Here is a 25063-nt window from a genome sequence, read left to right as displayed (position 1 = left end):
GAAGATGGCGCACTGTTGTGTTTTGGTGCCGGTGGTATACTGCGATCTGAGAGATGTAGCTTAAAACCAAAACGAGTTTGGCACCTTTTATGGAGGTATGTGAACTTAATTTAAACATCCACGTCCTTTGAAACAAAAAGCAAACAAGCCTAGGAGGCAGGAGCTCCGCCCACAATGGCAGCGCTTGTGGTGTGCGCGTGCCGCAGTGTGGCTCTCTGGTCGTGGCTTTTGTCGTTTTTCTTCGTGCACTTGTTGTGTTTGGACTTCACGGCGGCCGACAAAGTGGAGTGGTACACGGCGTTTGTCAGCATTACTTATTTGGACCCCGTCACTTCTGAAGTCAGAAGTAACAAAACTGAGTGTGGCCGGTACGGCGAGCATTCGCCGAAAAAGGAAGCCAGAGGTTTGGTTGTGGTTCCGTCGATCTCGCAGGACCGGCAGGTGTGCGAACCGGACGTCAGGTTCCCCTCCGTACCGCACGGTACCGCCTGGGTGGCCCTCGTCGCTGCAGGGAACTGCACCTACCGAGAAAAGATCCGGAACGCTGCAGGTCGCAACGCTTCTGCGGTAGTTATCTACAACGTGGGCTCCAGCAGCACCAACGACACCATCACCATGCCCCATGCAGGTAAGGATAGAACCAACACTGTTATCACCATGCCCCATGCAGGTAAGGACAGAAGTGACACCATCATCACCGCACCCCATCCAGGTAAAGACACAACCGACACCATCATCACCGCGCCCCATCCAGATAAAGACATAACCAACACCATCATCACCGCGCCCCATCCAGATAAAGACACAACCAACACCATCATCACCGCGCCCCATCCAGATAAAGACACAACCAACACCATCATCACCGCGCCCCATCCAGATAAAGACACAACCAACACCATCATCACCGCGCCCCATCCAGATAAAGACACAACCAACACCATCATCACCGCGCCCCATCCAGATAAAGACACAACCAACACCATCATCACCGCGCCCCATCCATGTAAAGACACAACCAACACCATCATCACCGCGCCCCATCCATGTAAGACACAACCAACACCATCATCACCGCGCCCCATCCATGTAAAGACACAACCAACACCATCATCACCGCGCCCCATCCATGTAAAGACACAACCAACACCATCATCACCGCGCCCCATCCATGTAAAGACACAACCAACACCATCATCACCGCGCCCCATCCATGTAAAGACACAACCAACACCATCATCACCGCGCCCCATCCATGTAAAGACACAACCAACACCATCATCACCGCGCCCCATCCATGTAAAGACACAACCAACACCATCATCACCGCGCCCCATCCATGTAAAGACACAACCAACACCATCATCACCGCGCCCCATCCATGTAAAGACACAACCAACACCATCATCACCGCGCCCCATCCATGTAAAGACACAACCAACACCATCATCACCGCGCCCCATCCATGTAACGACACAACCAACACCATCATCACCGCGCCCCATCCATGTAACGACACAACCAACACCATCATCACCGCGCCCCATCCATGTAAAGACACAACCAACACCATCATCACCGCGCCCCATCCATGTAAAGACACAACCAACACCATCATCACCGCGCCCCATCCATGTAACGACACAACCAACACCATCATCACCGCGCCCCATCCATGTAAAGACACAACCAACACCATCATCACCGCGCCCCATCCATGTAAAGACACAACCAACACCATCATCACCGCGCCCCATCCATGTAAAGACACAACCAACACCATCATCACCGCGCCCCATCCATGTAAAGACACAACCAACACCATCATCACCGCGCCCCATCCATGTAAAGACACAACCAACACCATCATCACCGCGCCCCATCCATGTAAAGACACAACCAACACCATCATCACCGCGCCCCATCCATGTAAAGACACAACCAACACCATCATCACCCGCGCCCCATCCATGTAAAGACACAACCAACACCATCATCACCGCGCCCCATCCATGTAAAGACACAACCAACACCATCATCACCGCGCCCCATCCATGTAAAGACACAACCAACACCATCATCACCGCGCCCCATCCATGTAACGACACAACCAACACCATCATCACCGCGCCCCATCCATGTAAAGACACAACCACGCCATCATCACCGCGCCCCATCCATGTAAAGACACAACCAACACCATCATCACCGCGCCCCATCCATGTAAAGACACAACCAACACCATCATCACCGCGCCCCATCCATGTAAAGACACAACCAACACCATCATCACCGCGCCCCATCCATGTAAAGACACAACCAACACCATCATCACCGCGCCCCATCCATGTAAAGACACAACCAACACCATCATCACCGCGCCCCATCCATGTAACGACACAACCAACACCATCATCACCGCGCCCCATCCATGTAACGACACAACCAACACCATCATCACCGCGCCCCATCCATGTAACGACACAACCAACACCATCATCACCGCGCCCCATCCATGTAACGACACAACCAACACCATCATCACCGCGCCCCATCCATGTAACGACACAACCAACACCATCATCACCGCGCCCCATCCATGTAAAGACACAACCAACACCATCATCACCGCGCCCCATCCATGTAACGACACAACCAACACCATCATCACCGCGCCCCATCCATGTAACGACACAACCAACACCATCATCACCGCGCCCCATCCATGTAACGACACAACCAACACCATCATCACCGCGCCCCATCCATGTAACGACACAACCAACACCATCATCACCGCGCCCCATCCATGTAACGACACAACCAACACCATCATCACCGCGCCCCATCCATGTAACGACACAACCAACACCATCATCACCGCGCCCCATCCATGTAACGACACAACCAACACCATCATCACCGCGCCCCATCCATGTAACGACACAACCAACACCATCATCACCGCCGCCCCATCCATGTAACGACACAACCAACACCATCATCACCGCGCCCCATCCATGTAACGACACAACCAACACCATCATCACCGCGCCCCATCCATGTAACGACACAACCAACACCATCATCACCGCGCCCCATCCATGTAACGACACAACCAACACCATCATCACCGCGCCCCATCCATGTAACGACACAACCAACACCATCATCACCGCGCCCCATCCATGTAAAGACACAACCAACACCATCATCACCGCGCCCCATCCATGTAAAGACACAACCAACACCATCCTCACCGCGCCCCATCCATGTAAAGACACAACCAACACCATCATCACCGCGCCCCATCCAGATAAGGTTTGAACAGCAGGAACTCATTCTGCAGAGTGCAGGAAAAAAGATTTTAAACAAAGCACAGGCGAACTGCTGCAGATTTATTCAAGTTACAAGGTTGGTTCCAGAGATTGGTGCAGTTTTATCCACAGATTATACTGACATTACCTACATCATTGGTGGTTTATTGGTTTGTGTGTATTCAGCCACAGGCAGCCCGTTCCTCTGAGGAATGAAGTGCTGAATAGCTTTTAAACAGGCCATTTGGGCCACCTTTTTCTGAAAGCTAATGTGTTTGTCATCCAAGTTCTTCCATGCAGTATCAGAATTGGTCAACCTCCAGATGTGACATTACAATATGCTAGTGTATGATTTCCAGGAATGTGTGAAGCAGTTTTGTCATTCTGGAAGTGACCCCACAGTTTTGAAAAATGGACCATATCTGAAATCGGGCTGTAATTTTCATAACTGAGTAATTAATCATTTTGTTGCTGGGCCCATAAAATGTAAAAAATGGCTTAAAAAGATTGATCAGTGTGAACTCTAGCCTAAAATGATGCCTTCAATATCTTGCTTTGTCTACAGCCCAAAGATACTCTGTTTACTGTCAAATAGGAGAAAGTGCTCTTAAAATAATCCAGAAAATATTCACATTTAAGGTGAAATCAAATCATTTTTAGTGACTCAGAATAATTAATTAGCAAAATAGTTGTCAGTTACTAATTGTTGATCATTGCAGCTCTAATCAGAAATCTATTATAAATTTTCCTGCCGTGGGACTATTAAAGGATTATTTTATCTTATCAAGACATTTTCTGTTTTAAAAAACTTGAGATATATACATATATGAGAACAGTAATGTTCATACTTTCTGCTCAGTGTGAATCAGGAAAAATCTGAATATTTTGCAATGGCAGTGTGTGATCCATGTCAGAACAAGGTTTTCAACCTGATGCCCCAGCTGCCTAGCAACCTTGCCAGTTATGTCAACATAAATGGGTTAGGGTTTAATTTTTCTAAAATCTAAAGTTTGAAACTTCTGAGAATATTTTTCAATAATGGATTGTGCAGTTGTTCTTGGTACCAGGTATCTTTTAAAGTGACATCATTACCAACTTGAAACATACATTGTTTGATAAAATAGAATATGTGCAGTCAAGGAAAACAGAGTTTACATTTTTTAGCTAGCGTACGTGACTGTAAATTAGTTTGGGGTTTTGTGTTGAATCTCCTCAAAGTCCCACAATTTTGACTTTGTATTTCAAATGTCAGCTGCAGTCATCAAAATTTCTGCCTGAAATTAATAATTTTAGACTTGTGTAACATGTTACACAAGACTGTGGGTGTGAGTCGGAGAGACGCACACCCTCTCTGAGTAGAAGCTCCTTTTCATTATAAAAACCGGGACAAAAATGGGAAGCTTCTTAGAGACCTGAAAGTAAAGGTGGATGGTATAAAGTGCTAACTGAGTGCTTGCTACCAGACCTGAATGAATTTTGAAGATGGTGTCAGTTTATTAGCTGTACCTTTCTTATTAGCTCGTCAGACTATGTTGGGCAGATCTTTAAAGGCATGCACCTCCTTTGTAAGAAAATGCAATACCTGTTAAAATATATATGTTGACTATCAATTTGGTGCTTTTTTTTTTTTTTTGAGTGCAAAATAAAAAAGCCTAACTCTGCTAGGTCAGGTCTGTGAGCATTTGCTGGTGTAGCATGCAGCCATATCCGCCACCCTACAGAAACGCCTTGAGTCGTGGATGGCAATCACCCAGGCAGACAAGGCAGCCGAGTGTAATGTAGGTGTTTATTGTGCTTAAATTTGTTTTGTTTGTTCATCTGGCAGATGCAGATAGTCACTCCAGAGTCTGGGAGGCTATGGAGGAGGACTATTGGTCGGCCTCGAAGAGATTCTGGCAAACCGTCTGACGCCTCAGGAGGCGGAAGCAGCTCTCCACCAGCACTGTTTACGGTGCGGGTGGGGAACTGTTGACCCTGACTGGGGATGTTGTCGGGCGGTGGAAGGAGTACTTCGAGGATCTCCTCAATCCCATCGTCACGTCTTCCGAAGAGGAAGCAGAGACTGGGGACTCAGAGGCGGACTCATCATTAACCCAGGCCGAAGTCACGAGGTGGTTAGAAAGCTCCTCGGTGGCAAGGCTCCTGGGGTGGATGAAATCCGTCCTGAGTACCTTAAGTCTCTGGATGTTGTGGGGCTGTCTTGGCTGACACGCCTCTGCAACATCACGTGGCGATCGGAGACAGTGCCTCTGGATTGGCAGACCGGGGTGGTGGTCCCTCTGTTTACGAAGGGGGACCGAAGGGTGTGTTCCAACTATAGGGGGATCACACTTCTCAGCCTCCCCGGTAAGGTCTATTCCAGAGTACTGGAGAGGAGAATTCGACCAATGGTCGAACCTCGGATTCAGGAGGAGCAGTGTGGTTTTCATCCTGGTCGTGGCACACTGGACCAGCTCTACACGCTCCATCGGGTGCTCGAGGGTTCATGGGAGTTTGCCCAACCAGTCCACATGTGTTTTGTGGATCTGAAGAAGGCGTTTTGACCGTGTCCCTCGGGGTACCCTGTGGGGAGTGCTCCGGGAGTACGGGGTCCTGGGTCCTTTCTAAGGGCTATCCGTCCCTGTACGACCGCAGCAGGAGCTTGGTTCGCATTGCCGGTAGTAAGTCAAACCTGTTTCCAGTTGCATGTTGGCCTCCCGCCAGGGCTGCCCTTGTCACGTTGTGTTCTTATTTTTATGGACAGATTTCTAGGCGCAGCCAGGGTGTAGAGGGGGTCTGGTTTGGAACCACAGAATCTCATCTCGCTGTTTGCGGACGATGTGGTTCTGTTGGCTTCGTCAAATCAGGAGCTTCAGCGTGCACTGGGGCGGTTTGCAGCCGAGTGTGGAAGCGGTCCGGGATGAAAATCAGCACCTCCAAATCGAGGCCATGGTTCTGACCGGAAAAAGGTGCTTTACCCTTCTTCAGGTCGGTGGAGGTCCTTGCCTCAAGTGAGGCGTTTGGGTATCTGGGGTCTTGTTCAGGAGTGAGGGACGGATGGAGCGTGAGATCGATGGACGGATCGGTGCAGCATCTGCAGTGGTGCGGTCGCTGTGTCGGACCGTCGTGGTGAAGAGAGAGCTGAGTAGGCGGCAAAGCTCTCGATTTACCGATCGATCTACGTTCCGCTCCTCACCTATGGTCATGAGATTTGGCTCATGACCGCAAGAACGAGATCGCGAGTACACAGCGGCGAGATGAGTTTCCTCCGCAGGGTGGCTGGGCGCTCCCTTAGAGATAGGGTGAGGAGCTCGGTCACTCGGGAGGAGCTCGGAGTCGAGTCGCTGCTCCTCCACGTCGAAAGGAGTCAGTTGAGGTGGCTCAGGCCTCGCTGGAGAGGTGTTCCGGGCACGTCCCACTGGGAGGAGGCCCCTTGGAAGACCCAGGACACGCTGGAGGGACTACATCTCTCGGCTGGCTTGGGAACGCCTTGGGGTTCCCCCGGAGGAGCGGGGGGAGGTGTGTGTGGATCGGGAGGTCTGGGCGGCTTTGCTTGAGCTGCTGCCCCCGCGACCCGACTCCGGATAAAGCGGAAGAAAATGGATGGATGGATGGACAATGATTTGCAAATCCTCTTCAACCTATATTCAATTGAATTCACCACAAAGACAAGATATTTAATGTTCAATCTGATAAACTTTATTGTTTTTGTGCAAATATTTGCTCATTTTGAAATGGATGCCTGCAACACGTTTCAAAAAAGTTGCGACAGTGGTATGTTTACCACTGTGTTACATCACCTTTCCTTCTAACAACACTCAGTAAGCATTTGGGAACTGAGGACACTAATTGTTGAAGCTTTGTAAGTGGAATTGTTTCCCATTCTACCTTGATGCAGAGACTTGGGGTTGTGTGTTTGTGTGTATGTGTATGTATATATATATATCTATATATATATATATATATATATATATATATATATATATATAATACACTCAACAAAAATATAAACGCAACACTTTTGGTTTTGCTCCCATTTTGTATGAGATGAACTCAAAGATCTAAAACCTTTTCCACATACACAATATCACCATTTCCCTCAAATATTGTTCACAAACCAGTCTAAATCTGTGATAGTGAGCACTTCTCCTTTGCTGAGATAATCCATCCCACCTCACAGGTGTGCCATATCAAGATGCTGATTAGACACCATGATTAGTGCACAGTTGTGCCTTAGACTGCCCACAATAAAAGGCCACTCTGAAAGGTGCAGTTTTGTTTTATTGGGGGGGGATACCAGTCAGTATCTGGTGTGACCACCATTTGCCTCATGCAGTGCAACACATCTCCTTCGCATAGAGTTGATCAGGTTGTCAATTGTGGCCTGTGGAATGTTGGTCCACTCCTCTTCAATGGCTGTGCAAAGTTGCTGGATATTGGCAGGAACTGGGACATGCCGCCGTATACGCCGGTCCAGAGCATCCAAAACATGCTCAATGGGTGACATGTCCAGTGAGTATGCTGGCCATGCAAGAACAGGGACATTTTCAGCTTCCAAGAATTGTGTACAGATCCTTGCAACATGGGGCCGTGCATTATCCTGCTGCAACATGAGGTGATGTTCTTGGATGTTGGCACAACATTGGGTCTCAGGATCTCATCACGGTATCTCTGTGCATTCAAAATGCCATCAATAAATGCACCTGTGTTCTTCATCCATAACAGACGCCTGCCCATACCATAACCCCACCGCCACCATGGGCCACTCGATCCACAACATTGACATCAGAAAACCGCTCACCCACACAACGTCTGCCATCTGCCCTGAACAGTGTGAACCGGGATTCATCCGTGAAGAGAACACCTCTCCAACGTGCCAAACGCCAGCAAATGTGAGCATTTACCCACTCAAGTCGGTTACGACGACGAACTGGAGTCAGGTTGAGACCCCGATGAGGATGATGAGCATGCAGATGAGCTTCCCTGAGACGGTTTCTGACAGTTTGTGCAGAAATTCTTTGGTTATGCAAACCGATTGTTTCAGCAGCTGTCCGAGTGGCTCATCTCAGACGATCTTGGAGGTGAACTTGCTGGATGTGGAGATCCTGGGCTGGTGTGGTTACACGTGGTCTGCGGTTGTGAGGCTAGTTGGATGTACTGCCAAATTCTCTGAAACGGCTTTGGAGACGGCTTATGGTAGAGAAATGAACATTCAATACATGAGCAACAGCTCTGGTTGACATTCCTGCTGTCAGCATGCCAATTGCACGCTCCCTCAAATCTTGCGACATCTGTGGCATTGTGCTGTGTGATAAAACTGCACCTTTCAGAGTGGCCTTTTATTGTGGGCAGTCTAAGGCACACATGTGCACTAATCATGGTGTCTAATCAGCATCTTGATATGGCACACCTGTGAGGTGGGATGGATTATCTCAGCAAAGGAGAAGTGCTCACTATCACAGATTTAGACTGGTTTGTGAACAATATTTGAGGGAAATGGTGATATTGTGTATGTGGAAAAAGTTTTAGATCTTTGAGTTCATCTCATACGAAATGGGAGCAAAACCAAAAGTGTTGCGTTTATATTTTTGTTGAGTGTATAATATAAAATTCTAATTCCAGACCAAGGGATTTTTTTGCATGATGCATTGTTACTATCTCTGCAAACATTGCTGTTTCTGTAAAGCCTTTGGTTCTTCAGAAAAACGTCTATCATGTACATCTTTTTTCCCCCCCTGTGGCATCTGTTATTCTTGGTGTGCCTGCAGAAGGATCACCTCAGGACACACTGTTTAAATGACCTCTGCTCTGTTCACAGCTCTGTAGGGTGTGAAAATTTGTAGCCTGCTTGGAAAGTTATGCAAAGTCAAATATAGCCACTGTTTAGAATGACTTATACTTTCCTCTTTGACCTTATCCTGTTGATGGAGTCCTCAACTCTGAAGAGTCTGCATGTTGGCTCTTGGACAGAGAAATGTGCCACATGGCTGCGAAAAAAAACAAAACAAAACCCCTCCCCCAGCTAACGTTCCCATATAATGCATGTGGTATGTCTCGTCTGAGTCTCTGTAACAGTTTATGTAACATAGTTATCCCAGCGATAGCCAGGTACCCTCCAAACACACCTATTACCAACTGGTTGGTGTACAAGTCTCTCAGCCTTACAGGAAGCAACAGGACACTAAAAACTTAGCCCTTCATTCAAGTATTGATGTTGCCAAGGGATCAGGGACCTCGTGCCTGCATAAGCTCTCTGTAGTGTCACACAAATTATAAGAAATTCTTGAAAATGACAATTAATTGGCCTGGTGTAATCAGTCAACCACTGCACATTACAGGAGACATAAATGTTGAGATGCATTTGCTAAGATGATGAAAAGAGACTCACAAGTCAGGAAATAACATTTATTTGCAGTGCCCAATAGTTGTTTTTCAGTAATTGGTCCTCACTGTGTTGTTCCTGCAAATCTTTCACGTGCAGAATTTGAAAGATGCTTGTTGACTATGGTGGGGAAACATCAGTGTGCAGGCCATGCAAAGTCGTAAATGACTGCTACATGCGTCCTTTACTACCTGGTGACCCCATTGAGTCCCCTCACTCAGTACAGTGAGTTTATTAATCTGTTGGACTGTAGCATTATTTCCATGATGACTAAAACATACTGCCTCATTTTTATGGTGCCAAAGTTGGATGTAATCCTGGAAAACAAACTACTAGATTTGTCGATCTGTGCTTTGTGGGTTGTACAGGTACAGGTGATGTTGTGGCGGTTATGATCCCAGAGCACAAAGGCCGTGAGATTGTGGCGTTGCTGGAGCAGAACATTGCAGTTATGATGCACATCACTATAGGGACCCGAAACCTGCAGAAGTACGTAAGCAGAACATCGGTGGTGTTGTTTCCATCTCCTTCATCGTCCTCATGATCATCTCCTCGCCTGGCTTGTCTTCTACTATATCCAGAGATTCCGCTACGCTAACGCACAAGATCGTAACCAGGTATGACCGTCTGTTCTTTGTACGGTTAAAGTGTCACTCTTTTAACTTATGTGTCTGTGCAGAAGCAGCTTAGTTTAATGTGATCTTCATTTTGGAACATCAGAACCATACACTGTATAGATACAGGATAAATGCTGTTTGACATCACTAGGGTTGGGTATCGAGAACCGACTCTTTTCAGGTAGAGTTAAGAATTGATTCGATCCACCGACAATAGCCTTTTTGCTTAACGCTTCCCTTATCGGTCCTTCATAGTGGCCATTTTTTTTAGGGTGTTTGCCGGGGGTTAGACCCTGCAACGGCTCTGTAATCAAACTGTTCTGCAGCGCAACTCCACTTTGAAGCATGGAGCAGTGCTTCGATCCGTTGGCTCGTTGGTTCTTTGATTTGCTGCTCTTCAGAAGCGGAAAGTCCGCTTCTTAACCTCTGTCAAACCCATTAAAATATTATCAATCGTGAGTCATTTTGTGTAAATGGACTGCATTTATATAGCGCTTTTCCATCTGCATTAGATGCTCAAAGCGCTTTACAATTATGCCTCACATTCACCCCGATGTCAGGGTGCTGCCATACAAGGCGCTCACTACACACCAGGAGCAATAGGAGATTAAAGACCGGGCCCTTAGTGATTTTCCGGTAAGGCAGGGATTTGAACCGAGGATCTTCTGGTCTCAAGCCCAACACCTTAACCACTAGACCATCACCTCCCCCAAATTAAAGTCAGATTAAAGTCGCTGACTAGGACACTTTTCTTGTTGCAGTCAAGGAAATCGTCCTCCGTTCAGTTTGCACAGCTCCAAACACTGCGCGGCTCTCTGCTGAGACAGAGTCCAGTCAGAATTAATAACTTCAAAACGGATTGCCGCTTTAAATAAAATGACACCTCTTTCCAAACACTGTAATACAGACAATAAACTACAATCGACTAAAATGTTTTTTCCTCCCAAAATGAGACATTCTGCATTCTTTATGAATTACATCCTGACATGCAGCACAGCCAGCTGCAAGAGCTCAGCTCAGATGTATGGAAAGACATTAATGCCAATAATGTCTGAAAGGAAACGCTTTTGACAAAAACTACAGATTTTGTTTATTTCTATTTGTCCAGAGATCAAGGATCCACCATGTAGAGTTTATTATGTTCAGAGTTTAAGGATCCAGTAACCAGTTTCATATTTATTTACTTTAAGACTCAATAAAATCTTGTTGACATAGAAAACTTGTAAAGCCTACTTTTAGTACACAGAAAATTCACAAGCGGTATTGATAAGGGAATCGATAAGGAATCAGATCGATAAGCACAATTGATAATAATATCGATAAAATCTTATCAATACCCATCCCTAGACATCACCGATAGTTTTATTTATTTATTTTGTTTAGTTTTTTGTTTTTTTTTTTGAAGAGATTGTTTGAAGTCCAAATGGAGCATTTCCAAATGTCAGCAACTTAGCAGTGCCTGACTCTGCCTAATTCCTCAGCCACCCTATGAAGAGGCAGAGCATGGGCAAGACCAGTGTGACCTGTGTGGGATAAATACAGTCACAACACCATCCCATGTCCATGTTAACAAACAAAATAAATCTAGGAGGTTCTTTTTTCAGGTGTTTTATTAATGCATTTTCTGGCCAGTAGTTCAGGGATTAAAATCCACGACTGACATGTTGTCGCAGTAACAGTGGAGATAATGCCACCAAGCGTTCTGTCCCCATTAATAAGTGCTCGTGATGCTATCATACAAATTAAATAATAAAAAGTATTTCACTCAACAGAAATACTGGAGCACAGACTTCTTAGATATTCCATTACAAACCAATGACTTGGTAAGATATAATATCTTACATATTTGTCACTGATCAGGATTGGGAACCCCTTTGCAGAAAACTGTCACGGCCAGAAATTCATATGGTTTTATTTAAACAAAAACTGAGTTGATCAATTAACAAAAATTGCAGCGTTCATGTGCAATGACCCCCCAAAAAACAGTTATGCAGTCAAGCATCTTAGCCACCAGTTGATGGTCCATGAGCAGTTTGCAAGAGAACTCAGTGATAAGCAGTCAGTAATACCATGCAGTTTTGCAGTGCAACAGGTGAGCCACCAGAGGGTGATAATTCATCAGCAGTCTTCACAGGGATTTGAAGTGATTAGTGGCAGTAAAAAAAAATCCATGCAGATCAGCAGCAGCAGAACATGATGCCAAAACAGAATATGCAAAAGAGCAAAGTGTTCCCAGAAATCAAATAGACCTTTCCAAAATGAGAAGTGGAGGAAGGAGTGAAAACCATCTGTAACTAATGCAAAAGGTTGGGTCAAATGAAGATGACCAGGATTTATGTGTTACAATAAAAATCACTCGAACAGTCATTACCAGAGACGAGATGCAGAATCAGTCAAGGGAGCCAATGGGAGTCGAATGCAGAGTGATCAGAATCTTGGAAACATGATCACGTTAATGGACTCACAGGGGAACTCAAAAGGAATATTCAATGGGAACAGTGAAAAAAGCGCCATCAGTCTTGACACTCTGGCAACCCATCAACAGTGGAAACTCAGAGATATGAGGGCCTCTGGAGGATTACTGCCAGAAATGGCATTTCATGAGGGGACCATGTGCTGAGAAACAACATGAGCCAGGATTACAGGGGAAAGTGACTAATGAAACCTGAACTTGGTATAACACAGAGAAAAGAGGGGGAAACAAAAGGGCACAGAGAAAAGATGCACTGGAGGAGGAGGAGAATTAAAGCCACAAGCATGCCTCATGCCAAAGTTGCCCAAGGGACATCCGTCCACTCCACCACACACCCACAGGAAAAGACCACATAACTAAAAACAACAAACAGAATCACATGAAATGTAATATGCAGAGAGAGGACAGAAAGGCACAGACAGGAGGGTAAAAAATAAAAGTGACAATGGCGCATGAACTGGAAGTAAGCGAGACACCTGTTGACTATCCTCTCTGCCCCAGGAGGAGGTGCATTTCACGTAGAAAGGAAACCACATGGTTGTTCTCTGTGTAAAAGGTGTGCAGGGAATGCTGGTGTAAGATACACTCACACACATCAAAGACAACACGGAAGAGAAAATATAAAAGAATTAAGATGATCAGTAAACTAAAACCACAAAAAAGTGAGACTAAGCATGAGGGGAACAGAGGTGAACTAAAAAGAAAAGCCATGCACCTGCAGGCTTGTGACAGTTTAGAATAAAATGCTCAGAAAGGACAAACACAATTACGTCCACAGCAGCTACTGCTAGCTATCTGTGCAAACAAGGCCTTCAACACACCAGAACACACTAGCTCTCACTCAAAGCAACCACCTTGGTATTATGAATTGGGAAACTAACTATAGAGACTAAATAAATGTTTTTGTACCAAGCTATAAACATGTTTATTTCTGTTGTAAATTTGGAGATTTTAATTTAAACCTGTTTGGGAAGTGACTGTTTTGGAGCCAGCCTCCAACAGCTATTTGGGAAACTGCAAGATCTGTCACTTCTATGTTGGGTTCATTTTTTAGCACTGGAGGTTGGTGTTTGGCCATAGCCAGCCTGAGAGCTCAATGAATGTAAACAAAGGGTAAACCATTAACCAAATTTGTGTTCTTTTCCATTGAGCCCACTTTGCAAATACTTGGTGTGCCTTACGCTGGCTACTCTGAAATGTTCAGTTTTATCACACAGCACAATGCTACAGATGTCGCAAGTTTTGAGGGAGTGTGCAATTGGTGTGGTGCCTGCATGAATGTCCACCAGAGCTGTTGCCCATGAATTGAATGTTCATTTTTCTACCATAAGCCATCTCCAAAGGCGTTTCAGAGAATTTGGCAGTCATACAACCACAGACCACGTGTAACCACACCAGCCCAAGACCTCCATGTTCACCTCCAAGATTGTCTGAGACCAGCCACACGGGCAGCTGCTGCAACAATCAGTTTTCAGAACCAAAGAATTTCTGCACAAATGGTTAGGAACGTCTCTGGGAAGCTCACCTGCATGCTCGTCGTCCTCATTGGGGTCTCGACTGCAGTTTATTGTCGTAACGGACTTGAGTGGGCAAACGCTTGCATTCAGTGGCATCTGGCTGCTATTCAACTCTATGCGAAGGAGATGTGTTGCACTGCGTGAGGCAAATGGTGGTCACACCAGATACTCACTGGTTTTCAAGCCCCCCCCCCCCCCCCCCAAAAAAAAACAAAACAAAACTGAACATTGCAGACTGGCCTTTTATTGTGGCCAGCCTAAGGCACACCTGTGCAGTAATCATGCTGTCTAATCAGCATCTTGTTAGGTCACACCTGTGAGGTGGGATGGATTATCTCGGCAAAGGAGAAGTGCTCACTAACACAGATTTGTGAACAATATTTAAGAGAAATAGGTCTTTTGTGGTTAGCACTGTTGCCTCACAGCAAGAAGGTCATGGGTTCGATTCCCACCTGTGGCCTTTCTCTGTGGAGTTTGCGTGTTCTCCCTGTGTTTGCGTGAGTTCCTTTCGGGTGCTTCGGCTTCCTCCCACATCCAAAGACACACAGGTAAGGTGGATTGGAAACTTTAAATTGTCCATTGTCCATCAACAGAAGCCCTCTGTATTTATACTTTTATGTAATTTCATCATGGTGCATTTTTCCTGTCTTAAAGCAGCAGTTTGTAATTTTTCTCAATACCCATAAAAAAAAAAATTGGCCAGGTCCTGACCGTATATGGAGTATCACTTTCCATGGGTTATGATACAATTGTGTTGCAATATGGTGTTTATTGCAATACTCTGCAAAATTTACTACAAATGTATAGAGCCTAAACTGCAAGTTGTTGTGCACCACTTGGATAGTCTTAATATTTGCATCACATACTGATAACACGGCAGACTGTTTGTTTGATTTAAAATGGATTTATTTTATATATCCATCTCAAATGATTAGAATGCTGTTTGCATTGCACAGTGTCACTGAATACACTAAAGTTAAATGTGCCATAACATCACATAAAAATAAAGTGCATAACTTTTCCTTCACATCTTCATAAATCCTGGGCATGTCATTATGTGTCGGCTATTCGGGATAGCATAACACCACGTAGCTGCATAATGTTTAATTGATGATTTTCCACTGTGGCATTTGTTTTATGGAGATCACTGCTGTCTGCTTTGGTTTGAAAACCAAAGCACATGTGGACTGTGAAAGATGAAGATGCTGTGATAAGTATCCAAGATAAAAAATATTGCAATACTTGGCTGTATCAGTCTTTTTTTTTTTTATTCATTTACACAGCTTCTTTTCATGTACCTGATCTCAGTGAACACACTTCCCACATTGTTCCTCTTCATATAACATTTTCAAACCCGTCAAGTCTGAGCCGCTTGTTATTCATACTGTATTAGAGGACATATTGTATTATAATTATCTGTGAGTCTTCAATCTACCTCCTAAAGCTAAATTAAGACATTGGTTTATTTGATTGTATGTTTGTCATTGTGGTCACTGAATTTTAAGACTCCATCTAGATTGTGTTACAATCTAATAATTATGTCAGTTTTTACTTTGAAGTTTGATTTTTTTGTTGTTGTTGTTGTTTTCCCCCATACAGAGACGACTCGGAGATACTGCTAAAAAAGCCATCAATAAGCTTCAAATACGCACAATTAAGAAAGGTGATAAGGTAAATTTTCATCCCCACAATGCCAAATAACATGTATATCATGAACTTTAAGTGACTTAAATCAGTGTTGGAGATAAAACATTAACTGAAGAGAAATCAGCAGCTACAGGCATTTGTCCGTGTGAATCAATTTCCCTCTTTTTGAGTTTGCGTCTTGCCTCGTTGTAAATCGATTTGTATGAGAACTACGAAATGTACGTTATCATTGAATTTGCAGATACTAGTGAAGGAATGCCTTCTCTTTTTAAATTTGGGATTAATCATAACACCAGAAGAAGCATATCGCTACATCCACCATACTACAGACATGCCATGGGTCCCCATTGGCAACCACCCAGGCACAAAACCGGCCCATGGCCATCTCTCAAAAGTAGCCATCTACATGCTGCAGCTGGGTGAAATGTGGGTGTGCCACTCATGGGCAACCCCTTGGCTTTTTTTGTTGTTGTTGCTGGGCTCATCAACACTGAGGCACCTGTGCACTGGCTTATGCACAGAAAAACAGGCCACATATCTAAAATATCATAGCTAGCACGCCCTCCTAATGCACATAATGTGCCTCATCTTAGTCTTTCTCAGTAACAATTTGTCTCAAAGAATTCCAGCAGTACCCAAGAGTCCACTGGAGAGACCAAGTACCAATGATATCCAGTCAATGCCTTATATTACTGCTTAGCCTCAGAGTCTCACAACTGTATAGTAATACTGATAACACCAGAACACTATGTACGTGGACCTTTATTCTCTTGCAAGGGTATTGACATGGCCAAGCGCCTTTGTCCAGCAGCCACATTACGCTATAACCTCTCCCCAGGTATCACTCAGTCTAAAGGACCAAGGTCCCACTACCAAGAGAAGTGAATCTTAGAACAAATTTGACATTTTCAACATACTTCTAATAGCCCTGGAACGCACTGAAAGCTAGGGTCTTGATCTAGAACAATCGCAAACCCAGACACTCGGCTTACTTGCTGGGCTCTGGCCTTATTCAACACTCGGTCCATGCAAACAGTAGGACTCGCTGAAAAGAAGTCTGACTCTGTTGCTAGTCTGCACAGCACCCACAGTGCTTGTGTACAGGCTGGCTGTAAGGTCCACTAACTTATTCTACCAACTAGTCCCTGGTTGGCTTCTGTAGTGTGATGCAGTCACTGAAAGTCAAGTAACTGAGACTGAATCCTAGTAACAAATCATAAAAAAAAATTGTGGAATCTGAATGGACCCTGATTCTGACTCATCTTAGAGGAATCAGTCAGTGTAGTTTTCTCCGGGCACTCCGGTTTCCTCCCACAATCAAAAGTATGTTTACTTAGGGTCTGCTCCTTACTTTCTAGCAGTGTCTTTACATCTGGAGTTGTTCCCTGGGTGCCTGGATTGTGGCTGCCCACTGCTCCAAGTGGTTGGATTGTGTCGAACTGTAATTAGGATGGGTTAAATGCAGAGGACAAATTTTGTTGTGTGTGTGTTCGTATATATATATATATATATATATATATATATATATATATATATATATATATATATATATATATATATATATATATATATATATATATATATATATATATATATATATATATATATATATATATATATATACACACACACACACACACACACACACACACACACACAATGACAATAAAGGGTGTATTGTTATTATTAGAAACTTGCATTGAGTAAAAACTAAAAAAACATAAACTGCATTTTGACTTGTGCATGCACACAATTGGCCAGACACAGACATAACATTTTTCAAGTAAATGCTTCAGTTTATGACTGAAAAGTATGAAATCATGGATAAAGAACATTTGTCTCCTATGTTTGTGTTAGGAAACTGGTTCAGAATTTGACAACTGTGCAGTGTGCATTGAAGGTTATAAGCCTAATGACATTGTAAGGATATTACCATGCAAGTAAGTTTTAATTGATTACTTCTACACATTTAAAAACACAACATAAGTTATTTATTGTTTCATTAATCAGTTTGTGGTTTGGTCCAGGCACATATTCCACAAGCACTGTGTAGACCCGTGGCTACAAGACCACCGGACATGTCCCATGTGTAAAATGAACATCCTCAAAGCCCTGGGAATCCCAGTTAGGTCTTTTCTTCTTCTTCTTCTTGGTTTAGTTTTGCTTTTCCATATGAGCATGTAAATGATTTTGTATCTGCTGCTCTTATTTCTAATTCAAGGATTATATCTACGCATATTTTAATTCTCTTATGTAACTTGTAGCATGCATCGAAGCTCCTCTGAATGGGTTTTTTGTTTTTTATCCAGCTCTGTGTAGACTACTCAGGTGACATTCCTCCAGACTATGAGTCATCTGTTGGGGGTGCCCTGACAAACCCGATCAGCAGGGCCAGTGATATCACAGTAAACGAGAGCTCAGTGGTGCTGGACGCAGGAGGTCGAGCAATAGGTCTACAGCAGCTCCATCCTGATGCATTATATCAGGCAGGGGAGACTCACGACGTCTTCACCAGTAAGTTTATGCTTTCTGCATCATACATTTACTATGTCGTAGCAGTAGTCATTGATTAGGGATCTATCAGCTAATCTAGGAATTTTACTGTTAATGGCTTCATACTATAATTTGAGCAATGTTTATCTATCTGCCTGTCTGGTTCATGACTCCTCCACGGTTCTTTGTTTGATCTCCACCAAAATTGGTATGTGAATGGAGGTCAACCTTGGAATTGCCTGTAAAACGTCAGTTTCACCAGAGGTTGTGGTCGTTGTGGTCAAAAGTCCATTTGATTTATTTCTAACCCCCCCCCCCCCCCCCCCCCCCCCCCACACACACACACACACACACCAATATCCTCCAAACCTGACACACATATGCCCAGGTGAGGTTAAATTTGGCTATGGTCAACCATTGTAGCCAAGGTCAAGTCTGCTGCCTGCTCTTCCTAGGTCCTTTTACTGATTTCTACCAAACCGGGTATGCCAGTGAAGCAAGTCCTTACAGGCACCGAGGCCCATTGGGCCTGTGCTTATCTGTGGTTTCCGTGGAGTGAATCCGATGAAAGTTCACCTGGAAAGGGCGTCAGTCCATCGCAGGTTGCTTTCCAGCCAAGGCCGGTACCCTTTTTTACAGGTAGTTGGACTGACACAAACAGATGGCATGAGCGGAATTCAAGCCTAGTTCTTCATATTGGCAGGCCCTTAAAGAATTTGTTTTGGCAAAGTCAAGGAATTTGACTTTCATCTCAGTTTAAGCCAAATATGGCACATACATAGATTGATTCCAGAATTGTCCTGGCAAGGCCAGCCAGAGGTCAATCGTGGTCACTCTGAATATCCTCCAGATGCATTGTGCGCAACTTGGTTGAAATTCCATGAGAAAGCAGGCTGTGATGGCACTGAGGATGGAGGAAAATGCAAGAAATCAGTGTTCACATCTTTAGGATTCGGGTGTTTCCTGTCTTATAAGCATGTGAATCTCATCACTGACAACGATTGAATACGCATCTCGATACACTACCAGCGATACGATATGATACATATAGCGATACACGACGATACTGACGATGTTCCCGATTCAATGCAATTTGTTATGTATTTGATGCAGATTCAATTCCTCACAATGCGATATGGTGCGATTCAACATGATGCAAAGAAATTATGCCAAAAATTTAAATAGAAAATAAAAAAGCTGCATTTCAGTATGGTACTATGGTATACTTCATCTTCTTCTGATTCTGCTAGGGGCAGAGGATTTGTTTTACTCCTTATAAGCAGAGAATTTACCAGATTCAACATTAAGGAACAGGAATTGGTTCCCTCGTGTTTGGTTGCACCAGTAAGTTTATGTAAGTTTGAAAACTCTCAGAACTTAAACAGTACAGTAAACAGTGAGACATTACTCTCAATGAGTGACTTAAAATGAGTCACTCACTGACAGAGTACTGCCTTGGCAAAAGTCATTTCAGATCAAATTTCTTACCAGTTTTGCTGGAGCTCGGTTTATAGCACTGGGCTACAGCTAAAATGCTTCTGAAATAAAGATAGTCAAACTTTACTCATTTTGGGCTACGGAGAATGAAAATGTTGCTTGAAATTGTTGATTGGCTGTAGTTTTAAGAAATGCTACTGCTGTGCTACTAAGGATTAATATATAACCCTTTTGCAGATTTTTAAAGTGTTATAAAACGAGAACAGATGAAATATTATACAACCAGTCAGAGAAACATAAAAAAAGACCCATGTTTATGATTTTTCATGAAAACTCTTCTGTTAACACAGTATAATTATGTAGACACAAAATGTAAAACCTTGTATATCTTGGAAACAGTAGCCAGTTAGCTATTGTTATTGTCATATTTGAATTCAACATACCAAAATCCATAATAAATAACACATTTTATTTCTGAAGCAGACAACTTCTAAATACTTGTATACCAGTGTAATCTGGGGCTGTGTTGAGCCCGTTGAGCAGCACGGCATTCTTTACAAGTGACCTGCGTTTTGTCAAGTTTCCCTTTTTAAAAAAAAAAAAAAGCCAAACTATCTCCAAAGCCTGATTTAAATGTTTTGGTGCATCAAAAATCCATTCCAACTGCTTGCTGCGGTTCTCGCGGACCTGCATGCTTGTTGCGGTAGAAATGTGCTTTCTGGCTTCCGTCTGTGGTGCATTCAATGTGCCTCAGAAAAATATCGATGCAAGCAGGCAGCGAGCGATGCATCACAATTTCATCCGTCAATTGAATCACTGCACACTGAATGAATCGATGCACTCGCATTGCGCACGTTTGTATCTAGATACCGATTCATATCGATTAATCTTCACATCTTCACATGTCTACTGTCTTACTGTGTGACCCAGATCCTCACCAGATGATTGGATGACTGAGTGCTCCTGGAATGACTTAATATCTTGCTGTAGTTCTGATTTTAACATGTGTCTTTGCTTGCATTTTAAAGATCATGTTGAATGGTCTTTAAGACACTCCATGCACTTTTCCTACCCCTAATCATCCGGCGGTGCTGTTGTGTGTTTCTATGTTACAGCAATGTGCATGGAGTTAAAAACCAATTTCCCCTATGGGTACAGCAAATAATGATACTATTCTTAGTTGTTTCAAGGCATGGAGTGCAGTATAATGTTAACTAAAAAGGTGAAGGCCTATAGTAAGTTCCACCGCTCCGTGTTTCCTACTTCAGTCACTCACGACTGTTTGCAGACTCATTCTGGATGCCAGCAGTGATTGTCACAGATCAACTAATGAGGCATCCAGCAGCTGCTAGAACAAAGAGTTAAGATACATCTGCTTGACAAAGCAGTGTTGCATCTTGTCAAGAGCAGGTGTTGTTTGTGAAACTCTTTGGAGTGCAAATTTGGGAGGATCCGTCGCATGTCACAGCATGAATAAGCTGGCAGCGATAATGTCACTGACTGACTATTAGCATGAGCTAAACAAGCTGCTGTGTGAGGATTTCTGTTCCTGTACTTGGGCAGTGATGGAGTGCCTGTAGTGTTATATTGTTAACCTGAATAATGAGTGCTGTCGCTAATGGATTAGAGCTGTAATTTTCCTGGATTTGTCCATTTATCAAATCTGTGCTGCAGTCACGACCCTAATAAGGACAGTATTTGTTGCATCCAAGTCAGCTTTGCTGACTGTTCTCTTTTAGTCTTAGCTCATCCGGACCACATTTTGGAAAGTCACCCAAAATGCGTCTTCTGTTTCGGTTCTTGGTGGATTTTTAATTCCAATGGTTTGTTTGCTTCATCTAAGCATTGTTCAGATTTGTTGAAGGCAGATTTTTTAATATATATTTTAGGCAAAATATGGACTTGTTGGGGTGAAATATATGAAATTCACTCCAAATGTATCTTCTTCTTTAGGTCTTGGTAGATTTGGGCCTTCATCTAAGCACTGTTCCTCGCAGAATTTTGAAGTTCCAAATTTTGGCCAAAATATGGCTCTTTTGGTCCAAACTGTGAAATTCACAAAGAATGCTTCTTCTCCTTCAATTCATGATGGATCTGATTCAGTGGATTTGGTGCATCATCTAATGCCCCGTTTACACTGGACTGAGACCTATATAAGACCTATAAGGTTATGACATTTCACCAACTCTCACAAGTCTTGGCTGGTCTTCATTGTGATCTATTTGCCTTTACACCAAGCCTGCATTGTGACTGACTTGTGCAAGTGAAAAATATGTTAATATCCGAGATCATTGTTGCAACCCCATGCAGAGTCAATTGAGAGTGTATTATGACCCATCGGATCAAGTTGAGAGTGAGTTGAGACATATGAGAGTTTATCAAGACCGATTATGAGACCCATGTATCTCTTAACTGGTCTCACAACTTGTGCGAGTGTTTTAAACCATTCACTACACTCACACGCCTGTTGGAAATCAATGGGGAGTGATGGCGACCAAGACAGATCTTTTTTCCAAACACAGAGACCCCATTGTGACAAGCCTGCAACCCCAGTGGGAGTCCGTGAGAGTGATTGTGAGCAGAGGCCATTTTTCGATTACAACTTGGTCGTGGACTCAATGTAAATGGGGTGGTAGCGCTGTTCACAACTTTTCTTTATAAAATTTTGAATTACAGGGAAACTACAAACTGTTTTGGTGTTAGTGAAATTCACCCAAAATAGTGCTTGTTCTGGAACTGCATGGTTGCCTGACCAAAATAAGAGCCCATTCGAGAAGATTTACACATTGTCATAAAGATTTTACACCAAAGTTGTCTCAAGGTGCTTCACACAAGTAAGGTCTAACCTTACTAACCCCCAGAGCAGTGTGTAAATTGTTATCCCCAAGACAGTTTACATACTGCTGTAAACATTTCATGTGGTACTTAGTGTGAATGCTAAAAATGACAAAATTTACACCTGTTGGTAAAGAATTTCAGTATGCTATAATTTTCTTGAGTTGTATATTGTGGGAAGCAGTCTGCTGAATAAATGTGGTTGAGCTCTGCCGTTGATGCTGTTGGGTTTTCCCCTTTTGCAGTCTTGACAGGTCTAAAGGATGATGGCCTCAGGCCAATAAATTCAGCCTTCCTCACAGGACTGAACTGCAGAGCATTATTTCTCTCCTGAGAGAGTTATGTACTGTACAACTTCATCCTGCATACAACTGCCTTGGCATGAATTAACTGTACGTTTCCTCTCGTTTAGGTGAACACCAGCTGCCGCTTAGCAGTGATTCAGACACTTCTGTCATTATGGGTGTAGAGGTAGACATGTCCGAGATAGACATATCCATGGAGCAGGAATGCAACGAGGTCAAATCCTGAGTCCGACGAAGCCGAGACTAAAATGTGAAGAGGAGGATTGAAGCAGGGCCTTGTGACCATGGACCGACACATATTTCTTCATGTGTTTGACCCCTGGAGTTGTGGTTTCATGAACTCCAGGCACATTAGCAAACAGGACAGTAGCAGCATCCTGCTGTATCAGCATTTAACAGTGAACTGACAAGACAAGACTTAAAACCAGGGGAAACAGGGCTTTCTCTGTGGCTGGTCCCAGACTTTGGAACGCTCTGCCCCTTCATGTCCAAACAGTGTTTTAAAGTCTCGTCTGAAGACCCACTTTTATTCTCTGGTTTTTAACACTGCATGAGTTGTGTGGTCCTCTGTTTTATTGGTTTTGTTTTATTTTGGTAGATTTTATTGGTTTTATCTTTTGTATGCTGTATGTGTGTATTTTTTTTATCTTGCACATTTTAGTTATTTTTATTGTTAATTTTCTTATTTTTAATTTATTTCTTGACTATTGGGGTTTTATCTATCGTGATTCTACTGTATGTGCAGCACTTTGGAACGTTTTTGTTGTTAAATGTGCTATATAAATAAAGTGGATTGGATTGGATTGGAACTGCATTTCCGCTGCCCCTGTGGATGTCATATGTTCACTGCTCTGCAGTCACACTCGGCCATTATGTTTTTGTTTGACTCTTGTGGTGATGAGATACCCAGAGCTGCCAACCGTGTTTACCCCATGTCCCGCATCCTGCATGAGTGTGTGTGTGTGGGACGCCCATTAGTCCTGCAGTTGTGTGGGTCCGGGCATTCCCCCAGACCCCCCCAGTTATGCTTTGCGCCTTTGGCGCTTGTGGCCACACGTGGGTGGTCCCGCATTGGTACATTCAAATATTGGCAGGTATGGATGCCTAATCTAATATTTCGTGACCCAGCATTAACCCTCCAGTTTCTGCCCCCATGGTCCTTGTATTTTCTTGTGTGCGTGTTTAAGTATTGAGGTGGGCTGGGGATGGAGTGGTGTTTGGCACAGGGTAAACAGCTTGGCTCCATCCAAAGTTGAGAAATATGGTAAAAGCAGACTACATTGTGTCTAGTTTGTGTTTCTAGGTGGCTTTTTATACATCATTGGGTTATTTGTTCAGACTGCACGGAGCATCCCAGATCTTTGTGGGCATGGTGAGTTGACCAAATTTACTATGGTGATGCCTTTATAATGACCAAAACTCAACTGATGAATTGCTAGCTAACTGAAGTCTTCACTGTGGATTGCAGCCACTTTGTAAGCTAAATCAAATCAAATCAATTTTATTTATATAGCGCCAAATCACAACAAACAGTTGCCCCAAGGCGCTTTATATTGTAAGGCAAAGCCATACAATAATTACGGAAAAACCCCAACGGTCAAAACGACCCCCTGTGAGCAAGCACTTGGCGACAGTGGGAAGGAAAAACTCCCTTTTAACAGGAAGAAACCTCCAGCAGAACCAGGCTCAGGGAGGGGCAGTCTTCTGCTGGGACTGGTTGGGGCTGAGGGAGAGAACCAGGAAAAAGACATGCTGTGGAGTGGAGCAGAGATCAATCACTAATGGTTAAATGCAGAGTGGTGCATACAGAGCAAAAAGAGAAAGAAACACTCAGTGCATCATGGGAACCCCCCAGCAGTCTAAGTCTATAGCAGCATAACTAAAGGATGGTTCAGGGTCACCTGATCCAGCCCTAACTATAAGCTTTAGCAAAAAGGAAAGTTTTAAGCCTAATCTTAAAAGTAGAGAGGGTGTCTGTCTCCCTGATCCAAATTGGGAGCTTGTTCCAGAGGAGAGGAGCCTGAAAGCTGAAGGCTCTGCCTCCCATTCTACTCTTAAAAA

At 43.8% G+C, this 25063-nt stretch overlaps 1 protein-coding gene across 1 annotated transcript; it reads left to right on the top strand.

The window, feature by feature from the left end:
- Positions 1-23599, top strand: rnf150a (ring finger protein 150a). The gene is given in 9 exon segments (XM_034187831.1): positions 1-628; positions 10047-10190; positions 10193-10225; positions 10228-10295; positions 15885-15956; positions 17790-17872; positions 17960-18056; positions 18242-18446; positions 23110-23599. Coding segments are annotated over 9 exon segments (1275 nt in total). The 5' UTR covers positions 1-174; the 3' UTR covers positions 23229-23599.
- Positions 23600-25063: the final 1464 nt, after the last annotated feature.

Source organism: Thalassophryne amazonica, chromosome 15, assembly GCF_902500255.1.
Source record: "Thalassophryne amazonica chromosome 15, fThaAma1.1, whole genome shotgun sequence".
In the NCBI taxonomy this organism is placed as follows: domain Eukaryota; kingdom Metazoa; phylum Chordata; class Actinopteri; order Batrachoidiformes; family Batrachoididae; genus Thalassophryne; species Thalassophryne amazonica.
Note: the sequence above shows the minus strand (reverse complement) of the source record. Positions and strands in the feature narration are given on the sequence as shown.